The sequence below is a fragment of the Mercenaria mercenaria genome, chromosome 13 (assembly GCF_021730395.1).
Source record: "Mercenaria mercenaria strain notata chromosome 13, MADL_Memer_1, whole genome shotgun sequence".
Taxonomy (NCBI): domain Eukaryota; kingdom Metazoa; phylum Mollusca; class Bivalvia; order Venerida; family Veneridae; genus Mercenaria; species Mercenaria mercenaria.
The window spans coordinates 46,733,728-46,759,276 of NC_069373.1; the positions used below are offsets into that span (position 1 = coordinate 46,733,728).

General features: G+C 34.6%; 1 protein-coding gene across 4 annotated transcripts in view; it reads right to left on the reverse strand.

Moving 5' to 3' along the window:
• The window catches only part of LOC123530238 (IQ motif and SEC7 domain-containing protein 1-like), a 155,349-nt gene that overhangs the window by 85,954 nt on the left and 43,846 nt on the right, over window positions 1–25,549 (reverse strand). The window contains exon 1 of one of the 4 annotated variants that reach the window (XM_045311002.2): window positions 9,889–9,923. The exons of 2 other annotated variants lie outside the window; for them this stretch is intronic. In XM_045311002.2, coding sequence (XP_045166937.1) covers window positions 9,889–9,908 — 20 coding nt within the window. In that variant the 5' untranslated portion in view covers window positions 9,909–9,923. Of the gene's footprint in view, window positions 1–8,120; window positions 8,496–9,888; window positions 9,924–25,549 lie in introns of those variants that run through there. One more of the 4 variants, XM_045310998.2, reaches the window with a different exon arrangement.

Consider the following 25,549-nt stretch of genomic DNA (forward strand, 5'->3'; position numbering starts at 1 on the left):
AGATGCTTTGGCTACTCTTTGGTTGTGTTTTGATTGAATTCATTATATTTTTTGGTTAAAATCACACTTGTCCTGCCAGAGGCCCAGTACTACAGGAAGTTCCATTCACCTGAAGTTGATCTGTTCTTGTATTTACAAATGGACATATCAATCGGTCGAGCCTTGTTGAATTTTCTAAGAAAACAGTGTACACTATGGTAAATTGGTAATACAAAATAATACTGGTATAAAGACAGAATTCTGAAATTTGCTTATGAGTTTCAAAAGGAATTGTATATTATACACTGAAACACTCAAGTGCTCGAGCACCGATACTTGAGAACCAGAGCTAACTCTGGCAATTTATACCGTCCCCAGTTGTTTTGCCTAAATTTTCTACATTTGGATCACTTGAACCCTGGAATGTCTCCAATATTTATGTCATCAAATTTTGAGCAATCTGACAGTATACTGTTGATAGATCAATACCAATTTTATCAATGGCACCCCTAAATTAGCATTAATGGGGCTTATAGTAAGTAAGCATAAAACAGTGATTATCATAAAACCATTGATAATTTAATGTGACCCAAAATAAGTACGAGGCCATAAATTAACATTAAAGCATAGGCTATCAATGTTGTCCTTATGTAGCATAAAACAATTTGACTATCATTAAAGCCCTAAACTAGCACTGACCTAAATTAGCATAAAACACTGATCTAAATAAGTATTAAACAGATTTTTTAATGTGACCCTATATAAACATAAAACATTTAACATGCTGGTAACATTGCCCCATCGGGCTTTGGACATAAAAACTAATATTTATTGAAAAATAATGAAGATATTTCTTTCAAACTTGGTCCATTTATTAAGCATAACATATGATGCATATTAAGATAAAAATAACTTTGTTGCCTTCAGTTTTGTTAGAATTACTTCCCTTTTTCAGATTTTTATGATGCATAATTTTTGAAGTCCAAAAAAATATGTTTTAATGCAATGTTTAAAACAGAAAACGGCTCAATGGCTTTCCACTGCTCCAAACTTTTGCGCCAATACCTATCTTCTATATATTTAGAGTGAATACTTTGTTTCTAGTGCAGATGTAGGAACATTTCTTTTACAACTTTCATTTCTCTATAATGTTGTAAGGAAGAGCACAGTAAAATGTATACATTTATGTATTAGCGCAAAAATTTAGACCATTAGAAAGCCATTGAACCCTTTTTTTGTTTTAAACTTAGCATTAGAACATTATTTTTTGGACTTCAAAAATTATGCGTCATAAAAATATGAAAAAGGGAAATAATTCTACCAAAACTTAAGGCAACCAAGTTATTTTTATTTTAGTTTGTATCATATGTTATGCTTTATAAATGGACCAAGTTTGAAGGAAACATCTTCATTATTTTTCAAGAAATATTAGTTTTTATGTCCAAAGCCTGATCGGGCAATGTTACCAGCCTGTTTAACTATCAATGTATTCAGGTCCTAAAATTGAGGTAAACATTCATCATCATCTATATGCAACAAGCCCCCACAAAAACTTGCATCAATGCGAGCCTTAAAGTAGCATAAAACTGGTCATTATCAATGCCTGCCCTATTTCGCATAAAACTGGTCATTATCAATGCCAGCAAACAAAAACGCATGCAGCCATTGTCCATGCCAAACCTAAATTAGCAAAAAAACTGCCATTATCAATGCCAAACCTAAATTAGCAAAAAACTGCCATTATCAATGCCAGACCTAAATTAGCATAAAAACATCCATTATCAATAGCAGCCATTTAATAGCAATGCGAGCCCTTAATTAGCTTTAATAAAAAGTTTTGATCATTTTTTGAGACTCTAAATTAGCTAAAAAATTGACTTGAAATACAGCTCTATATTAGCATAAAATACATACTTTAAAGATACAGACAGTGCTAATATGTGATGGCCATAAAAGGCCAGAAATGGCTTAGTAGCTTCTAGACCAGGCAGAACCAGACATTTCATTACCTAAACTAGATGTCTGTTTCAGACTTCACCAGATGAACTGCCAGAAAATGAAACAAAACAGACATTGACAAACAATTCCGACACATCTTTACTGCTATATCAAAAGGCAATAATGTGACCATAAACACAAAAGAGGGAAATCAACAAGAAATGCTGACAAAAGCTTACAGCATTAAGGGCCAAAAAGCACTTAAAGAACCCCCAAATTCACAAGACTTAGTACGAGGGGTGATCAGGAAGTTCGTAGACTGTTCGTGTATAGCCCTTATTATTTATCGCATTACTATGAAACTTAAAATAAACTTTGATTAACATTTTCTAATAATAGTGCAGTTGAAATAATAATGCATTTATATTATTCGCTGAATTATCAGTGTCCATAGCAATGTATACTGGCATACCCAGAGCACGTAAAAAATTATGCACTTCAAATTCAACATTTCTTAAATTGATTACTACCGCATGTGAATGTGTATTCTTTTGTGTACGACTCTGCGAGATCGTCTCCTGTCCAACGCCTTTACTGGAAATTTTGAGGTTTGTCTGTGTTTCTGGTTGAAAGATATAAACATTTTTAACGGCGTTGTCACTAACCAAAATATCAAAAGCATGACTACAACGGGCAACGTCGAGTTAAGGGCAGCTAATAAATTATGCATGAGATTAGACAAGACACCAAGTGTAAGGTTAAAGATGTTATGGTGATTCATGATCAGGATTGGGGGTTAGAATTTTGAATCTTACAATCAACACTGTCAAAAGAGATTTGACATCCGCAATTTCTGAGCAACACAATGGATACTGAACTAACTCTGGACAAAAAACTAACAATTGCAAAATCAAAGGCTGCATGATGATGATGCTCTCAACAACTTTTTAATCTATCCTGATGGAACTTTGATGAACTCTATGTGATTATAAGAGCATATATAATCAGAAAAAGTTTCATTAAGACTGAACTAAATCGGCAAACAGAAAAATCTTTGCAGAGTCTGAAAAATCATTTTTTAGCATCTAGTGTTGACTGGTATATGGCAACAGGTCTCCAGTTGGGTTAACCAGAGCCACATCAGGCTACATGGCTAGATTCCATCACTTTTTTATCAAATGAACCCTATCGGGCATTTGTAGATTATCAGAGAACTATTTGCCTGAACTTATCTCCCCCAACCATCAACGTGATAAGAATCCCATGTGCTCATGTTTTTCCTGTATTCAATCCTATATACAACTGATGCAAGCAAAATGTGCATATAAACAAACAGAACTGCAAAATAGATTGAGAGAATAGTTTAATTCTTTGGGGATGATTCTTGTACATCTTCTTGGCGTCTTACACCTACGTTGTTAGTAACACACAAGTCCTGGCTATATTCTCAATTTTCAAAGAAGTAAGGGAGATAAAATGTGTAATCTTTGATCAGATGTGCCCTGAAGAAAATCTTAAGGGGAATAAAATGTGTAATCTTTGATCTGATGTGCCCTGAAGAAAATCTTAAGTAAGGGAGATTAAAATGTGCAAACTTACTTAAAGAAATCTAATACAAGGGAGATAATTCAAGTGGTTAACTCGGGCAAGAATTGAACCCAGTAATACTCTGCTAGACATCTCCGAGGAGAAAAACCTCTAGAAAAACTGACTTCTCCATAACTACAAATTGTCTGTACAACAAACACAATAGGGCTTCCCAATAAAGAACATACAGGCAGCAGCCAGGTGGGCTTCCAAGTAAAATTCTCAAATATTTTGAAATTTGAATCATCTACATAATATGACTCAAAGCAAAATTTACTCAATTTTGTAAATCTGATAAATGTTATCTGTCCAATCATAGAACTGAAGAGAATATATGAATGCAACATGCTAGACAAGACAGAATAAAAAATCAAACTGCTCATAAACTTGATTGAAATCTTTCAATCATTCGGGTGCTGGAATATGTTCTCTATCATAAGTGAAGTATATGATACAGATTATGGTGCCGTAAAAACTAAGTTTCAACACTTAGCATGAAACACTGCTGCTTTGTTCTCTCTGAGGAATGCTGCAATAGTCTTTAGTGTATATTGGGCCACATCAATAGCCAAACATGACACCATAAGAATGTGTTTGGATATTTTATGAAGTCCATGCTTCTCCTGATATTTATCTGGGTTTTTTTTTTACTATTTAGATAGTTACATCAATGCCAACATATAGCCTAACATCTCTCAGAAGGTTCTGTGGCTATTAATATCTGCAGCCAAACAAATTGTAGCCTTCCAATTTTCTTTTGCTCAGCAAGACCATAATCATCTGCAGTAACAAATTTGAAAACCTAAGCATGAGGCTCAGAAAACATGTTTGGCAATGTAGGTCACCATAACTGACAGTAGATCTGGCCCCATGTTCACAAAACATTTTCAATCTCAACTGACTTTTGAGATTGAAATTTAATTGCATTTTTTACTAGAACTTCAAGATGAAATTCCAACTCAGACTGACAATCAGTTACTGATTAGTCAATTGAAATAGTTATAAACTTAACATTTAACTTTAAACATGCAATTTAGATGTAAATGACAAAATAAAGTTTGAATATCAAACTCAGCTGAGACTGAAATTATTTTGTGAACATGGGACCTGAACATCTAGATAGCATGTTTGGCAATGTAGGTCACTTTAATAGACAGCAGATCTGAACATCTAGATAGCATGTTTAACAATGTAGTCACTTTAATAGACAGCAGATCTGAACATCTAGGCAGCATGTTTGACAATGTAGTCACTTTAATAGACAGCAGATCTTGACAATGAAGGTCACTTTAATAGACAGCAGATCTGAACATCTAGGCAGCATGTTTGACAATGTAGTCACTTTAATAGACAGCAGATCTGAACATCTAGGCAGCATGTTTGACAACGAAGGTCACTTTAATAGACAGCAGATCTGAACATCTAGATAGCATGTTTGACAATGTAGTCACTTTAATAGACAGCAGATCTGAACATCTAGATAGCATGTTTGACAATGTAGGTCACTTTAATAGACAGCAGATCTGAACATCTAGATAGCATGTTTGGCAATGTAGTCACTTTAATAGACATCTAGATAGCATGTTTGACAATGTAAGTCAATTTAATAGACAGCAGATCTGAACATCTAGGCAGCATGTTTGACAATGTAGGTCACTTCAATAGACAGCAGATCTGAACATCTAGATAGCATGTTTGACAATGTAAGTCACTTTAATAGACAGCAGATCTGAACATCTAGATAGCATGTTTGACAATGTAGGTCACTTTAATAGACAGCAGATCTGAACATCTAGGCAGCATGTTTGACAATGTAGTCACTTTAATAGACATCTAGATAGCATGTTTGACAATGTAAGTCACTTTAATAGACAGCAGATCTGAACATCTAGGCAGCATGTTTGACAATGTAGGTCACTTCAATAGACAGCAGATCTGAACATCCAGATAGCACGTTTGGCAATGTAGGTCACTTTAACAGAAGCAGATTCGAACATCTTTGCAGAATGTTTGACAATATAAGTCACTTTAACTGACAACAGATCTGAACATCTAGACAGTATTGTTTGACAATGTAGGTCACTTTAATAGACAGCAGATCTGAACATCTAGACAGTATTGTTTAGCAATGTAGGTCACTTCAATAGACAGCAGATCTGAACATCTAGGCAGCATGTTTGACAATGTAAGTCACGGTAACAAGAAAAGACAGCAAGTATGAACATTAAACAGCATTTTTGACATTAAAGGACAGTGTAATTGATCTGAAAATCTAGACATGTCTGACAACGTAGGTCACTGTAACCAACAGCAGATCTGAACATTGAGATGTTAAGTTTGACAACATAGGTCACTGCAATTGACAGAAGATCTGAACATCTAGATAGCATGTTTTACAATGTAGGACATTTTAATTGACAATGATTTAAGCAGCTAGACAGCATGTTTGAAAGTCTAATTCAATGTAATAAACAGCTGATCTGGGCATACAGAAAGCATGCTTGGCAGCTTGACAATGTAGGGCACTTGTAACTAACAGCTGATCTGGGCATAATTATAGACAGCATGTTTGACTAGAACTGTCACAGGAGTGACTCATACCCCCACCATACGGTCTTGTCACAGAAGAATGGCAACCATAAGAAATCTTAAAAATACTTTGGAGTACTTCATCCTGGGCTTCCACATATAAGTAATACTAGTATAATACTAGTATAGTAATACTAGTAAATATATTAAATCTCTATTAGAGATACACTAAAAGTGAATACAAAAAAGTGTCTTACCGACCCATGTTACCACAGAAAAATGTATTTACTTTTTACATAGGACTTATAATAAAAAAGTTAGAAAAATACATAAAATATTGAAAATCTAAAAATAGGATTTCTAAAAATAGACTAATTCCTGGAATTTAAGGGGAAGAAACTCAGTACAAAAGTTAAAAAAAAAGGTTACTTCCCTTTGGCTCCAAGCCAATCAGAATGAGATATAGTGAAAATACATCAAAATTAACCTTAAATTCTAGGTAAAAGGGGACACAATTCAAGAAAAATTAGTGTCAGAGTTATGCACCTTGTGTCACATGATGTGGGTGATGAGGTGGAACATCTATTTTAAGTTTGAATCAAATCTATTCAGTACTAACTGAGATATAGTGAAAATACATCAAAATTAACCTTAAATTCTAAGTAAAAAGGGGCATAATTCATGAAAAATTGGTGTCAGAGTTATGCACCTTGTGTCACATGATGTGGGTGATGAGGTGGAACATCTATTTTAAGTTTGAATCAAATCCATTTTGTAATAATTGAGATATAGTGAAAATACAACAAAATTAACCTTAAATTCTAAGTAAAAGGGGACATAATTCATGAAAACTTGGTGTCAGAGTTATGCACCTTGTGTCACATGATGTGGGCACATGATGTGGGTAATGAGGTGGAACATCTATTTTAAGTTTGAATCAAATCCATTCAGTAGTAACTGAGATATAGTGAAAATACATCAAAATTAACCTTAAATTCTAAGTAAAAAGGGGCATAATTCATGAAAAATTGGTGTCAGAGTTATGCACCTTGTGTCACATGATGTGGGTGATGAGGTGGAACATTTATTTTAAGTTTGAATCAAATCCATTTAGTAATAACTGAGATTATAGTGAAAATACAACAAAATTAACCTTAAATTCTAAGTAAAAGGGGACATAATTCATGAAAACTTGGTGTCAAGAGTTATGCACCTTGTTTCACATGATGTGGGTGATAAGGTGGAACATGTATTTTAAGTTTGAATCAAATCCATTTGGTAATAACTAAGATAATAGATTCCGGGACGCGACGAGACGCGACAAAACTGACTCCTATATACCCCCCTCAAACATGTTTGGTGGGGGTATAAAAATGTAGGGCACTGTAATTAACAGCTAATCTGGGCATATAGAAAGCATGTTTGACAATTTAGGGCACTATAATTAACAGCTGATCTTGGCATATATATATACACAGCATGCTTGACAATGTAAGTCACCTTAATTAAAAACTGATCTGGTCACCTGGACAGCATGTTTGACAATACAGAACACTGTACCTGACAGGTCTGAGGTACAGTGGATTATTAACAGCTCTGCATCAGGGAGAGTATCACTGACAGCAATCTGGGACATCTAGGCAGCAATTTTGACAATATAGGTCACCTTCATCAAAAGCATAAAATTATGTCTTAGTGTCTTGGTTATTATAAATGACAGCTCTGCTCACTACAACTGAGTAATTTTTGTCAAAGCATTTCAGTTACCACTGTCTTCAGATAGTATGAATAACAGTACATCATTTAAAACACAAGAACTGTTTACATCATATACAGAAAACTAAATTCAAGGTTTCCATACTAAAAGTAAAACTATCACTTGCTTGTCAAACAGTATCAACCTTTACACTGTATTAGACCATGAATCTCCTCCCCTCTCTTTCCAGACCATCAAATATTGAAAATGGTTCTAAAACAAGCTAAAAAGTTCTACAGAATTGTAATTACAATATCCAAATATAAAGCCATACCTGAATATTTTATGGTAATAAGATTGTCTATGATATTCATATTTCACATATCATTACCTGTGGGTAAAAGCTCCTGGATTCCAAAAGAATAATGCCATCTTCTCCTATATTCTTGCACACATTTTCATATTTCTAATCCATTATACAGTACTCCCCAACATTACCAAAATCACTAGATTCCTTCATCAAAGTTACACACAACATATTTCTACCTATAAAGTTTGATGCTATCACAGTATGTAATGATAAACGTGAAGATCCGCAAAAATAATCCTTCATAAAAATCATTAAACAGTCTTCACACAAACGGAGTTTTGTCTAATAAATAATCCTATACATTTATCCATATATTACTTATCACTCAATCCCAAGAGAATTACCGAGATGATACTGTAATTTTCAGACATTACTACATCCATCCAACTTCTTATATTACTACTATTTCATCCATATTTTCTTTTCTTATCAATCATTGAGAAAATCTCATATTGGCAAAGACTCACTCCAACAATCCTTGTGGAGTTTCTGACCCTTTCAACAGAAATTAATAAAAGATAAAGTGATGATAAAATTTTGAGAACGAATTGGAACTAATGCCAAAACACCTATGATATTTACACATAATGTTTTGTTATTTCATTTAATGATCCTACTACAAGATGTACCTGTTGTATGAATACAAATTAAAGCAGTATGCCTCCCAAATGTCAAAGTACCAATTTTTTCCCCAAAAACATATGGCAATGTTTTAATATTAACTAAACTTAAGAAAATGTAAAGGAATATAATTATACTGTTTATGTAGGTATCTTCATGTGTAAGCTGTAACCTTTTATTTCACATAACATCATGACTGTAACTCCTATAACTTACATGATATATGATACAAACTTGTAAAAACATCTTTAAAGAGAAATTCAGATATTATTCCAAGAAACAGATCCATAGATAGTTTAAAATATTTTACTGTCAATAAAAGAAAATTGAAAAAGGCCAGGAAAAAGTAAATCAAATCTTGCAAAAATAATCACTGTATGACAGTACACTTAGTCGCGAAAACATGTGACAAATGCGGAAATCATGACAAATTGTCAAATCAAGATTCTGATTTGAATTATTGTACATTGTCTGAGGTAAAAATATGTACAAGGTTAAAAAATAAAAGTAGAACACAGTATTTTACCACGAATTTCAGGTGTTATCTGCACAGGGCCTAGTAAAAAGATCCTTTGGAAGCAAAGAATGCAACCAAGAAGAATAATAGCAGACTCTATTTGATTGAGTCTGTTCATGAAATTTTTGCATGCACACTGTCAAAGTTGGACATAATTTATCTTTTTATTAATAACTAGACTGTTGGAAAATATCTGAAAAAAAATCATCAGTATAGGAAAAAGAGTGACTTCTATTTTTTCTTCTACTATTTCACCAGTACATCCCTTTAAAGGTATCGCAGAAGTATTTCTTAAATCATGAAATAATCCCTTAAACTCAAAATCATATTCCTTTTTTCAATTTTTACTAAAAAACTACTTTATAATATAACACATAAAATCATTGTTTTTAATTTTCAAATCCAAAAAAAAAATAAAAAAATCTGGAGGCCAGCCTCTTTAAAGCATACAAAATACAGACTGAAATCAGAAACATAAATATGCCTTCAACATCTTAACAGGTAGCATAGCACATGTATACATACACTTTAGACATTTATCAATTTAACAGCTAATTTACCTTACCAAAAAATAAGGCACTCATCCAAATTTCTGACTATGAAGTTGGTAAAAATTAGGGGAAAAAAATGAAAGAAATTAAATAAACTTACTGGCCTGAGCATCTGCACATTACTGAAATCTGATGTTATTTTATTTCTTGTCCCTTTAATTATTTTCCTAATAAATAATAATTCTAGCGTTGCCTAGCATTTTTCGATTTTTCCACTTTAAAAATTTTCCTTATTAATAATAAAATTTCAAGGTTCAATAATAATACCCGATACTACCCAATAAACTGCTTTATACTGCCCCCTGATGTTACTATTAATACCATTTTTTCTTCCTTTTAATCTGTACAATTATATTATAACTTTTTCCCTCATAAAATCATTAATACTTGTTTTCAGAGGTCTCCTGCTTGCACTAATCCATGCAATTAAATCAAAATGAACAAATATAATTTCAAAATTTCATTTCCCCACAAAATCACCTTTTTTGGCCGAAACCCTGAAATTTCATTTTTTGCCCATGAAATCAAATGACTTTAACCCCTACCATGCTAAATTTTTATAATGAACTTGTCCATCTTTCAATTTGGACAGTACTATTAACTGTTAAAAGGTGTGCATACCAAAAAGATACTGACTAAATGGCGAACAGTGCAGGTCATGATCAGACTGCACAGATGTGCAGGCTGATCATGATCTGCACTGGTCACAAAGGCAGAATCAGTCGTGTTCAGCATGGTAAGGGTTTAAGTATTCCCCAATAATATTTACTTCCCTGCCAATTTTAAAGACTCAAAATTTCTTATAAATCCATTCATTTTTATACAGACTTTTATAAAATCCATTTTCAAAAGTATCGCACAAATCAAGAAAAAATACATCCACTAGAAAATGATTTCACACATTTTTTTCCGCACTGAAATATATTAACTTTTCAAGAAAACACTGTGATGGCTTATCAGCAAAAAAAGATAGGTACTTCATGAACAGGCCATAGATAGTGGCATAGAAGAAGGCTTAAAACTAACAAGCATGAATAACATGTATCTTAGTTTAGAACAGACATGCTATTGTAGATTGGGTAACATTTACATCACTTTTATTTCACATTTGATAATATGAGCCATGCCAACATAGTGGCTTTGCAACCAGCATGGATCCAGACCAGCCTGCGCATCCACGCAGTCTGGTCAGGATCCATGCTGTTCGCTAACAGTTTCTCTAATTGCAATAGGCGAAAGCAACCAGCATGGATGGGTCTGGATCCATGCTGGTCGCAAAGCCACTATGTTGGTTTTCCCATGGCGCGGCTCGTAATTATATTCTTTTGACAACAAAACTTTTTCAGTAGTTTCGGGAAGATATAAAGTATATCGACTCATACCTTTGGCTTTTTGTTTCAAAGTTGGGGAAAAATTAATAATCTATAACAACAGCATAAAACTACCTGACCTCTATGCAATACAAGAACTTTCATTTTTGATTATCTTAATTTCTGAAGGGAAAGAACTATTATTTACCAACTGAGGAATTATTTTCTCAAATGGGAAACAAGAGGGTCATTGACCCTAAACGGCTCACCTGTGTCTTCAAAGGAAAAATGATCACCCCCTCAGGCGGCCATGTTTTTTGGACAAATAAGAATGATTTGATTATTCTTAGTAAAAAGGTCACACAAGGACAATTTGTGTGAATTTATTATAAAATCGGGCCAGCAGTTAAGGAAATGTTATTTAAACATTTTTCTATTTTTAGCTCTGGAGGCCCCTATGTGCAACCAAGTAGAACCATTGGTATAATTATCTTTGGTAGAGGACGACCCAAGGAACATTCAGATGTTTCATCAAAATCCATTTAACGATTTTGGAGATGTCGTTTAAAGAATTTGTTGATGATGGACCGACACACGATGGATGCAGTGTAGACCAAGACAGACACAGTGTGATCACAAAAGCTCGCCAGAAGCACTTCATGCTCAGGTGAGCTAAAAAGTTGGGAATATGACGTGATAACAACTATAAAATCATCAGAAAAGAAGCCCTTGGACTGACAAAAAGATGCTTTAATACAAACAAGTGTTTCTTTATTTATGAACATTAGCAAAAATAAAGTAATCGTCCCTGTTACTTAATCTACAGTATCTAAATCCAGTTGTTTTTCTACAAGATAGACTTCAGTCTGGCAAAAGATCTTTCTGTATGTGTTAATCCCTGGAATCTGTAATAATGTTTATACAATAAGCAAATCAGCCTGCAACATTTCTTCTGCACAAATTAAATTGTGGATGTTCAATGCTGTAGACAACCACTCTGCAAAAAAAAGCTATCAAGTACATTGCAGTTCAACAAGGATAGAAAGCTAGAATGGGAACAATGGAAATTCATTAGAAGAGTACACCTTCATCCCTCTCCCATTCCAACCCCTAACTGTCCTGTGGGTACCCAAGTCTAAACTTGTACCTATCTGGGTGCTTAGAATGGTACTGGAAATATATCCAACGATTATCGAGGATACAAACTGTCATTTGATTGACAGGATAAAAACAGTTTGAAGCAACAGGTTTTTTTTAATCTGGTCCTAATAGAATGTCGTTTACTGTGTGTGGGAGGGTGGTCAATACGATAATGTATATGCATGCTGGTAGGGATAAGTCAAAATGTCACAGTATATCTACTCCTACTAACATTTTTATCCATAATAATGCCTTAAAAATATGATAGAATAGAACCTTTCCTGTCTCCAGAGGTTTTCCTTATATCATCCCACAGAGAATGCCCACCTGGGATTCTGTATAAAGTTACAAGCCTCAAATTATACTTTCTACAGTCTTAAATACCCTTTTTTAATAAAATCATATTGAAAAAATATTATCAGTGAAAAGTCTTAAATGCCTGACAGACAACGACGACAACAACAACAACAACAAACTGTCTAAATTCATCAACACACAGCAGAAAATCTTAGAAAGAATAATTTAACTTTGCAAATTACTAGATGTGGTCATTTTACATAATTATTATCATTAATGATTCAGACATATTGGAAGAGCTGGAAGACAGAATATTGTTTTCTTTTTCCTTGTATCAAATATTTTACTGGAAACCAGTGAGTCAGGCTCCGTTATGAAATAAGATCACTTTTCCTGAAGTAAGTATAAGTGTTGTTACAAAGAAACCATTATCATTAAAGAACAAACCAGACAATATAGGTATGGCTGCATAACATTTATCTTACAGTTAGGTTAAATTGACTTCATTTTCCAATCAGGACTATCAATACAAACAGCTGCTTATCACCCACAGCCTGTCAACATAAAACAACATTCTGACCTAGTAGCATCAAATTTCTTTCAAAACAACAAAGCAACAAGTGTTTTATTAATTTGTTCTTTTTTCTTCAGTTCTAGACCAACATCGATGGTCAAGGTAAACTATTACATATTTTTGCAGACATCCACCAGATAAGTTTTGGAGGTACTGTATATCTACTGGTCAATGTAGAATTTGAAATACCAGATTTTCAAAGTTTAGAAATTTTCAAACAGTTCTGAAGGCTCTATCTAACTTGACAAGGGCACACACTTAATACTAATACTACCCAAAAGAGAGATTCCAGGGTACTAACAAACTACCAAATAAAATGTCTGACAACCTGAGGGCTATGAGGGCTCGAGGTCGCTCACCCGACACTGATCTTTTGACATTGCTTTTGTCTAAGTGTAATGAACATCAATCAAGCTTTTCGTGAGAAGGTGTTTAAAAGTTAGTTTGTGTTTTTGCCATGGCAGTCCTTAGATACAGTCAAGAGGATCCATCTCCTCTAAGGATGCTAAGAACCAAGTCTGGTGAACATCCATGCGTGGTTTATGACAAGAAGCCATTCAAAGGTTTTTTTCCCCATTTTTAGCTCAGGCAACTTTTTGGTGTCACAAAGCAGAACCATTGATACAAACTAAATAAAATCAACCTGAACCATTGGGGAAAACAATGATACTATAGACCAAGTTTTGTGAAGAACCATCAAGCAGTTCAAGAGAATGTCATTTAAAAGTTTTACTATTTTTAGCTTTGACGTACATACAGCCCCTAAAAGCAGTCCAGAAGAATCATTTTGTCTTGAGAGAAGTCCTTTCCAGGACAAAACCTGCCAACTTTTTTAAATTTTGACCAGTAATTTCCAAGGAAAAGATAATCAAACATACATACAATTATACTAACAGATCATCCTGAACATTTGGTTCAGGTATGCTACAGTTATATAACAGACTCTTGCTCAGTTGTTACTGGTGATATATGGCTACTTTATGATGACGCCTGTGCTACTGATGATCATGATACTGATGATGATGATGATGATGATGATGACAATGTCTCTGCTGATGAAGATGGTGACAATGACAGTGTTGATGATGATGATGATGATGAATATGATGACACTAATGATGTTTCTATTTACAAAACACTTGCTGACAGTGATGAATTTATCTCACTAAGTCTTGCTGTCTTGTTATTGTACCAGTCATACTGCACAGAAGAAATCAAAATCTGGCTTGGAACTTACCTGAAAATAGAAATAAAGCATTTTATAACATCAACGAAATAATTCAAAAGTTATGAAAAAGAAAACACTGAGAAGCTCACTTAAAAATATTTCACAGGGTGCCATGGTTTGACAAGGGGGAACTTATACCAGCGTCAGTTTGGAAAATAGGCACTTATACAATAACATGGTTTAGCAAACTGGGATTTTGCTAGTGTCATGCTTTAGCAAGTTGGGGTTACATTAATAGTGTCATAGTTGGGCAAGGAGGGGCTTATACACTGACATGGTTTGGCAAGGAGGGGCTTATACACTGACATGGTTTGGCAAGTGGACTTTTACATGCATTGCCATGGTTTAGCAAGGAGGGAAATTATACATTGACATGGTTTTGAAAAAGTGGGATTTTACCAGTGCCATGGTTTGGCAAGGAAAGGCTTATACATTGACAAGTGGACTTTTACCATTGCTATGGTTTAGCATAGAGGGGATTTTACCAGTGCCATGGTTTGGCAAGGAGAGGCTTATACACTGACATGGTTTGCTACGTGGACTTTTACCATTGCCATGGTTTAGCATGGAGGGGATTTTTCCAGTGCCATGGTTTGGCAAGGAGAGGCTAATACAGGTGCAGGTTATAATACAAATATTGGCTGCGGCAGCCAGGTCAGGTAGAAAGCAAAAATTTAGTCCATAATCCTAGACTAATTGCTATATAATTCTTATGCCATGTAAGCTATATTTTATGCTGAGGATTATATGATTTGCAAGGCGACACATTGCTGTAAATGGTAGCATTGACAATAGGCTTACTTAGATGTATATATCCTAACAATGAACAACTGAAGGTGCTGAGCAAGAAGATTTATGCTGGAAGCATTTTCTAGGACAAACTGCTGCCTATTTATTCTAACGAACATCTGCAGCAAAATTTAGTCCATAATCCTAGACTAACTGATATATAATTCTTATGCCATATAAGCTATATTTCATGCTGGGGATTATATGATTTGCCTATTTATCCTAAGGAACATCTGCAGACCTGCTGTAACAATACAATCCCTGCTTGGGAGACTCAAGTCGATTTACTGCAGAGAAACATTGTTCTCTAATAATTTTGGAAAAAAAATTCCAGATATCTCTCATGGGCATCCAAAGACCATGACTGATCCATTCTGTTACTATTGCATCCATTCATTAACAGATGTAGAGAAATGTACCTAAGTAGCATGTTGACAGGAAGGCCATTGCTTGCTGGAGATAAAATTACACACTTTTCAAAACATTTTGCAAAAACATCTATCACAGTATTATAGCATATTGCATATGTCAAACAAAAATTATCATTTGTCATAAATTCTATTATAATTATTGTAATAGAATAGCTTCAGATGACTTAAAAGGACCAATCAGAATTGAGTAATTATACCAGCTGCCGAACGGAACAAAAGAGAAAAACCAGCCAGGTAAGCAAACCATGAAAAGGCACGCGCCCCTAACGGGGTTATAATAATTTCATTATACTGATAACATTCATATGCTAAGATTAAATGAAATATGGCCGATAAAGGTAAACATCGACAGCTGTACTCCATATTTAGCACACGCCATATTTGCTTTCTATTTAATAACTTTATCAGATTCAAAAGAATCAATAAAACATCTCAATTTACCTCACTTTTATCAAAATTGTCTCTAAAAACTGTGTCATTCCGTTATATGATAGCAATAACGTAGATAAAACATATCAAAATATGTAAATGAAATAATAAATTAGGTAAACAGCACATACTGTTTCATAAAAAAGAAAAGGAAAATTGGCATGATAAAGGCTTTGGCATATCCTATGAGCCATCGTTGCATAATAAAGATTTTTTTAAGATCATAAGAGAGTATCAATTACAGAAAAACATAGCATCCTATGGTAATATAAGACGGAAATACAGAATATAATAAAGATAATTAAACTGATAATAATATCTCTGTAATGTTTGAAGTCTGTTACTTCCAGAGAACATTAAAAAAGCTGTCACTTATAACACAGTGCCCACTGTAGACAGTTTGACAAGTCTGTTCATGAGAGCTCTAGGTAATGAAATGTGCAACACCCTCACACTCACCCTCCCCCACCCCCAACCCCAAGCTTTGGTTTTATTCAAATACACTGAGTGGAGAGTATGATCCTAAAGCATCAGAAGATATTACAACATCAAGTCAAAGCACATGGAGACATTTATGTGGCAGCCATGCGGCACTTCTGTTGTGGTAAGTACCGTATATGTTCTTTTGGAAGCCAAAAAAACTTAAAGCACAACAACAGCAGAAAGTTATAAAGCTGCAAACAGACGTATTCATTCAACTGAACCTTAAACCGCACTTCATGACATATTCACAAAACAGACTGCTTCAATTCATATTATTCTTCCTTTAATTCGAACATGATCAAAATTTGTCATTTTGCACCGCAATAACATGTAGCGGAAATGAGAATATTAAGATGTAGTAGCTTCCGATACAATCAATACATTTTATCTGTAATAATCCCTGTCCTGAATAACATGAAATTTATTTTTCGCATCATTAAACTGTCAAAATTACTTGATGGCATTTTAGGTCACAAAGAAAAGGTTTCTTTTTCACATAAAATTACAAAATAACTCTGAAAGGTGTTATAATGACAGTTTTACGAGTTTAAAAATTCAACCGATTCTGCCCGATAGTATCAAATTTTATTTTGAAAGTCCAAAAAGTTGCTGGCTAAGATGTATTTTAACCTTTACCCTGTTAAATTCTGAAATGGACTGGTCTATCCTTCAATCTGGGCAGTACCATTTATTAATCGAAGGGGTGTTCACTGAAAATTTACAGACTGAATTGCGAACAGAAGAGCGTACAGTGCAAAGATCCTGGTTGCGCTTGGTTGTAACTGGTATGATATAAAGAAGGAGTTACAACCGTTTTGCGCTAAGCCCGCGAGTCTTGTCGCCAGAAGGCTAAAGGTTAACTTTTTGCAGAAGAAATTTTCCATGTTTGCTGAAAATTAACATGCTTAATAATATGTATCAAACACAAAAATCAGTGAGTATTTCAAGTTCTGTAACTCTGCAGCATTTCAGCAAGTCAGTAATCTGACCCTATTTTAGTAGATGGCAGATAACTCTGAAGTTGTTCAAATTTAGTAAAAGTAATGCATGCCCCCTTCTCATACTTCTCATAATACATCAAACTACCAGACTACCAGTCAGCTATACCCCAAAACAAACTGATCTGACCAAGTTTGATTAAAATCAAGTGAAAATTGTGCAAATGAAAATGAGTCAGTCTGGCAAGTCAAAATAATTCAATGATCAGATTGTTTTATATCTTTGATGGGCCATGTTTTGTTAAATGGCACCACAGTTTTTTATAGTCAATAATCACCATGTTCGACCATGGTCGTGGATCATCCCCCTTTTGAAACATGTAAGTTCTATTTGAATTTATATTAAAATCACAACAAAATTACGGTAGCATCTAAACCCAAATCGGCAGGGACCCAAATCGGCAGGGATGACAATTTCATCGGAAATTTCCGCCATTATTTTGGTTTTTCGAGTGTCTGACGTAAGAGGAGGTAATTTTCCCCGTAAGAAAAAATAACTCAATTATTCCTAGGATAGCGTCAAATTAGTTGGACTAAGTCAGACTGCAGCAGAAGATGTTTTCATTTATAATGGCCATCAAGGCAGCATCTACAAAACAAACCAACTTAACTGGATAATTTTGGAAATTTAATCTTCAAATAAAATGCTCATCTGAAGGAGGAATTATAGCACAGAAGGTTATAATGAATATCGTCTTTACATGATAATTGATTCATTATGGTGGAGCTTACAAAATGCAAAAATAATTTGGTGTTGATCATTTTGGATGGTCACATTTGTTTGATAAGGACACAATGTCTCCCTGACCCCCTTAAAAAATCAATTGAGCAGAAGATAACACAAAAACGGCTGACGCCAGTCAATTCTTTTCATGTTTTCATTAAATATATCTATTTCAATTATAAACGATCATATTTCAATGATGTTAAATTGTTAACAGGCTTCAATGGCTGATAGTTATGCCAATTTTAACATCAGAGACTGCATAAACTTGTAACACATTGATGGTCAAAATTTTTAATTTGAAATTTTCAAATGGCAAAATTTTGAATGACAACATAAAAATTTATCAAATCAATAACCAAATTATTAAACATTGGTAAATGAATTCGCTAAGTCACTTTCCTTTCAATTGAGGGCAAATTTATGTAATATGTTACCCTTTCATGAAAAGTTTCTACATTTAGAAGTGCAGTGATTTGACAAATACTTCAGAAAGAAAATATTGTAGTAAAGGCACGAATATTGCATTCCAGTACTGTGTTAATGTGTGTTCAGGTTAAACGTCTTTTTCAACAATTTTTCAGTTATATAAACAATGGTGTCTACTTGTAGCAGTGAGCACAATGCCCAACTTTATAGTGCTGCCTCTCTGGAATATCAGGCCATAGACATGTGACATGATACCCCACCCAGTCACATTATACTGACACTGGGCTGACCTGAGTCCTAGCACTACCCTCTTAATGCTGAGCGCCAAGGGAGCAAGCTACTAGTACCATTTTTTACGTCTTTGGTATGACGCATCCGGGGCTCGAACCCACGACCTCCCGCACTCGGAGCGGGCATTCCAGTACTGTACCGTAACATATTTATAAAATAGTCAAGTAGCACACCAAAATTTGTTAAGATGTAGCCATTTTATTACATTTTTGTTTTCTTTTGGTTGGGTTTAACACCATACAACATGACCAACACAATTATATGTTGTATACTTTAGATGGTCGAGGAAGACCCTAGGTGACCCTCTGTGCATTATTTCAGGACTCCAGGCACAGCACAAGGAAATAACAATACTGTTGAAGGTGACAGTTATCTTCTAACAATTATTATATCAGTTATTGACGTAGTTTTCCCCGATAATGTCATAAATCTAAATATGGTGATACTACTGTAAACAGAAGAACTATTAAAAATTAAATGTTCCATAATGATTTCATTTTTACACCAAAAATACAAAGAACAGCCATAACAATATTCTGCATAACTAGATCTACATGGTTAGAAATACTACTTTCAATATGGCCACTGAATTAACGCACAGTTAGTGTCATAAAGGGAGGTAATCAAAAACAATGAGTTCAGAAATATTTCCTATTATGTTAAACAATAAACAAACCTTTGACAATCGTTTTAGAAAACATTGAGTATCGCTTAAAGGATTTAAAAACAAACTATAAGTATATTCTATGTTCATAACATTTAAAACTGTGACCACCATGATTATAAACAAGGCATTATGACCATATTCATGGTTTTGAAAAAAAAAACGTAACTAGTGACTGTTATAATGAGTGGCCAAAATAAACGTTTCTTTCAAGTGGTTCAATTTATTGGGGTGACAGTACTCTTTGTTTACGACGCCTCATGTATGATAAACAACAAAGTGACAGTTTGTCCACAACAAAAACACAAATGTTATACTAAGGGATATCAAATGTCAAAGAAGAGACTGCCAGAGATGACACTGCAAGATTTACAAAGTATATACAAAGAATATTGTAATTTTTATTATCTATGGGGGTTATCCAGGTTTATTCAAACTTAAGACACTAAATAGCCAAAATTCTATTTACAAGTGATTCAGATTTCGTCAAGATACTTTCTTAACAATAGACACTAAACCAGCAAATGCCTCATTTACTACTGTATTTAATGGGATAAACAGATTGTCACCGTAAGCTACAGCTACATATCTTACTTTGTCATCTTTGCTTACGATTGTTACAATATTTTTCTTTCTATGATGTCACATGACGAGACAAGTAAAATACATTATCACAGTGTTTTGTAATACATAATTTCTTAATTTTCTCTTAAAACATCGCTATAAGGTCTAAAATCACAGTCTGAAATCTTCGTCTGCATATATCAACTTAATACTGAGTGACTTTTCAGCTTCTCTGTATGTGCATGATGAAATAACTGAACCCTGTATCAATAAATTTTCTTAATTTGAATTTTTCATCCTAATTTGAAATCCTTTTTGCAAGAAAAGAAACCTCACCATATTAATGAAATCATGTGGATATGTAATAGTTATAGTATGTGTGAGAGTGTGTTACCAGGATATATCAGAGCTAGGGGTACATCGAGGGTATTTTTCTCTGCACATATCGTCGAGGCCGGTAGGCCGAGACAGATATGTGAAGAGAAAAATAACGAGATGTACCCCTAGCTCTGATATATCCTGGTAACACACGAGCATTACATATTATAACTGTTTTATCGCATAGTTTATCATTAAAATTTATATATTATTTTCATTTAAATTTGTTTATTATTATTTTTCCTATTTTGATTCCCTTTCTGCGCCTTGCTGACTGAAACACTAAAACTTCTGTTTTAGAAAATGTGTTCCCCAGATAAAAGTACCCAACAAATTTCTGCATTGGTTTTAAATCTTTGCATTTCATTGGCCAGACATATTGTAAAACTTGTTGTTTTGTTTGTATAAAAAATCAAAGAAAAAGAAACATTGGATAAATCTCAGAATTTCATATATTTCATGTATTTCTGAATTTGGCAATAACTATCTAGTTTTTGAAATATTCCAGTTTATTTATTCTTTTACTTTATAAATGTAGGTGTTTGTGACAATTCTTTCTCTGTGAACTGTAAATTGGAGCTAAAATCATCTTTTCTTTGAAAGGAAAAATTATACTCCCTTGATAGGACCTCAGTAGAGAAAAAGTGTTCCGATATATATCGGAACAGTTTTACTGTGCTGATATATATCGGAACACTTTTTTTCTTATGAAACTCCATAGAGATTTCCGTGTTGATATATATCGCAACAGTTTTGTAAGATATCAGCACAGTTTTGTAGTAATAATGTGTGTTACTATGTATAACATGCTGCAAAGATCAAAGGAAAATTGCCGCACTATGCGATAATAACATGTTATGCGGGTATTTCCTACAATATTTTTAGAACTTGCCTCCAAACTCAAAATTTTAATGGACGGGTAGTTTGTTTGATTTGCCCCTATCACTATATAAGTTAGGTAACAGTGCTTATTTCATGTAAACAGTGATCTGCATTCTGTATACCAGTACCATTTTAATCTCCATGGACAAAACTGAGACGGAGGACAAAATAACTTAAATATCCTCTATTTCAATTGCCTAGGAAAATATTCTTTGCCAGGGGATCAAACACGCCATCCCTTCTTGAGTATTCTCTTCTGCTCTTTCTACTGAGCTTACGCAACCAGTGAGTTACCTCAGAAACTTTCTTGACTGACGACCTACCAACATGTGAGCAACAGACATATATATCACTCACATACTCTTATAAATGTCATAACCTCAATAATTAAATGTCACCAGTGTATGGATCAGCATTATTATCAATTAGTAACATGCCACAGAAAAACAATCAAAACATCAGCATCATGTAAATAAAACTTAAAAACAGTGTTGGGGGTGGTTACAGCTTGTCAAGCTTCTAAAAGATCAAGACATAAAAATAACCACATCATGTATTTTCATCAGTGTTTACGAACCTGTACTTAGCTTATATGACAAGGTAATGTACTTGGATGTATGTATGACCAGTCTGATTACATGACAAAAACATCTACCATCAATGTATACCACAAGCTGAAAACATTTTTGTCAACTAGCCAACGTGTTACTCATGAAAGTTTACCTAGATGTCACTGACCAAATACTAGCCTCCTTGCAAGTAAGTTTTTTCTCAAAACATTTATGCCTTTTAAACCAACAGAAGATGCTTGACTAAACAAAAGGCTATTCAAAAGTTTTTTTTTATTTGAAACTTAATTATCAAAGGCATTAGAAGAATTTTTGACTCATGTTTGCACCCAATGAAAAGGGAACCATGTTTTCCACGGTGAACTAACTTCAAACTGTCACTGTATCAAGTCTAACCACTGCCAACCATTGTCAAACCATGGTGTGACCATTTTAAACCAGTGGCAGTACTTTACCACCTTCAGAACCCCTACATTTTATTCCTAGAGTAACTCTTGAGGCTATTCAAACTTTGTATAATTATATCCCTTCTCTTCTCTAAATATAGATAACCAGAGCCAAGAAAGACAGGTCAGAATAGCTGAGAAAAATGATTAAACAAAAAAATTAAACATTATCTAGCCGGTTACCGGAACTACACCCTGAACTTCCATTGCAGCCTGTTCAACACTGGGACTGAACCTTTGGAAATCTGATTGGAAATCAAATTAGTCTCACTCTCCAAGACAATAAATAATAATACGACAGGTCTAACTGAAAACAATAGGATAATTACTAACCATACAGCAGTAACAGAGAACACAGCAAATGAACTGTGCCATAAGAAAACCAGCATAGTGCATTTGCGACCCCCATGGATCCAGACCAGCCTGCGCATCCATGCAGTCTAGTCAGGATCCATGCTGTTCGCTTTCAAAGCCTATTGCAATTAAGAGAAACCGTTAGTGGAAAGTATGGATCCTGACCAGTCTGTGCGGATGTGCAGGCTGGTCTGGATCCATGCTGGCCGCAAATGCACTATGCTGGTTTTCTCATGGTGTGGCTCAAATCATTCAGAAAGTGACAAGACATTCAATAGAAGCTGCTGATAAGATATTAAACACACATAAACTTGCCACAGAACTATTAGGAAAGTACTTGGCACTAATTACACATCAGTCCCACAATATCATAGAATAAACAGTAGGTCACAAAAGAGGTATCTGCTCTGGTAATTAATTAGCACCATATATTAGTTCATGTTACACTTTTCCATTTGTTTATACAAGTCCCTAAAGACAAATAAACTGTGGGGGAGTCTTTGTAAGTGGATGAATAGATGAGATGGAAATAGCAAGACTGGACTCGACTAAAGTAGAAATAACAGATGGTGGTATTGTGCAGTGATTGTACCAGCACTTGTTTAGATGCCTAATATGAAAAGGACAACTGAAAAATCCTGTAAAATATTGCTGTGTTGTAATATTTGGCGATGGTGCAACAGAGATATGTATACATAATGAAGTTGAAAGTGGTACTTCTAGCTGCTATTTGGGCTTGTTTCTGCCATGTCAGGCTGCCATGCTGACACCTCTGCCAGACAGACAACACCAGGATGACAGAATGAGAACATTACAGTATGAGAATGTAACAACACAACAATTTTTCCCTTATAAATTTATCATGTCCTTGTGCTGGCGTAGGTGCCACATGGCACGACATGGCAAAAGCAAGTCACCATAAATTGTCCTTGTGTCAGAGTGGCATGCATCAACAAACTTACAGTTTCACATCAAGATCTGATTTTGTTGGATCTTTCCTGAGCAAACTTTCGCTATTTACTTAAAAATGGACTTAGTAATGCAAATTAGGTGATCAAAAGAATTAGTAAGAAGTAAGTAAAATTAACATACAATATACAAGGTCTGTTAAATATCATCATCAATATCTAGCACTGGGTACATTTAATGCCATTTTTTTTTTTTGGAAGTCGGGGGGGACCGAGTGAGAAAGAGATTTTCTGGTTTTGGCCATAACAGCTAATTCTTGGGATATGCATGATTTGTTGATGTCAACTTTCAGAACATAAAACTATGAGGTGAATTCTTTGCAAATGCATTAATTGTTTAAACAAGAGCTGTCTCCATAGGATGACACATGCCCCCGATGGCACTTTGAATGAATAGTTATGGCCGATGTTAGAGTTTAGGACCTTTGACCTACGGACCTGGGTCTTGCCCGCGACACATCGTCTTACTGTGCCACACATTTACGCGTAGTTATTTTAAAATCCATGCATGAATGACAAAGATATGGACCGGACATGCCCATCATTGCACTATCATGAAATATGACCTTTAACGTCTATTAGTGTGACCTTGACTTTTGAACTACGGACCTGGGTCTTGCGCGCAACATGTCGTCTTACTGTGGTACACATTCATGCCCAATAATATTTAAATCCATGCATGAATGACAAAGATATGGACCGGACACGCCCATCAATGCACTATCATGAAATATGACCTTTAACTTCTAAGTGTGACCTTGACCTTTGAGCTACAGACCTGGGTCTTGCGCGCAACACATCGTCTTACTGTGCCACACATTTATGCGTAGTTACTTGAAAATCCATCAATGGATGACAAAGATATGGACCGGACACGCCCATCAATGCACTATCATGAAAAATGACCTTTAACGTCTAAGTGTGACCTTGACCTTTGAGCTACGGACCTGGGTCTTGCGCACGACACGGCTTACTGTGGTACACATTCATGCCAAGTTATTTCAAAATCCATCCATGGATGACAAAGATATGGACCGGACACGAAAATTGCGGACAGACCGACAGACGGACAGACGGTTCAAAAACTATATGCCTCCCTTCGGGGGCATAAAAATGACAAATCTTTTGTTGGTGTAATCATCAGACTCTGTCTCCATGAAACAGTAACAATTTCATTTTGAAACAAACACTTTGTAATTTCCGATAGCCTTTTATTGCAATATGAAAGCATAAAATTCACACAGCCAAAGAAAGTGTTTAATGTGCAGTAAAATACACCCATCATCTAACAACAAAATGCACTTAAAGCAAAATTCAACCACTGGAAAACAACATGCAGACCTTTTGAAGGTAATAAATGAACTATGAGTCAAATAGTTTTAGTTGATATAAAAAAAATATTTTCTTTTTACAGTCTGTTCATGCAAAATATTTCAAAATACCAAACAGCAGTGTTGCCAACCCAGCTCACTAATGGCACAAAATATATATGTCCTTAAATATGCAACATAGATTTAAGATCTGCAAAAGTATAAGATACAGTCATAAATATGTCATTTTTTTATATGAGTTAAGATAATAATTATACCATTCAATGCATAACATTTCTATTCATTACAGGTCATGTCTTGTAGCCTCAATCAAACAGATTGCTTTTATTTTGCCAGGTTCCATACTTCCAAATGATTATTAGCAAACTTTTAATATTAAGGGCTACGAGGCTAAAAGCTCTGCATTTCACATTATGCATATCACAGCTGGCACTGTACTGAAGTCAGAATTTCTATATTATTATATTAGTGTACAAACTCAG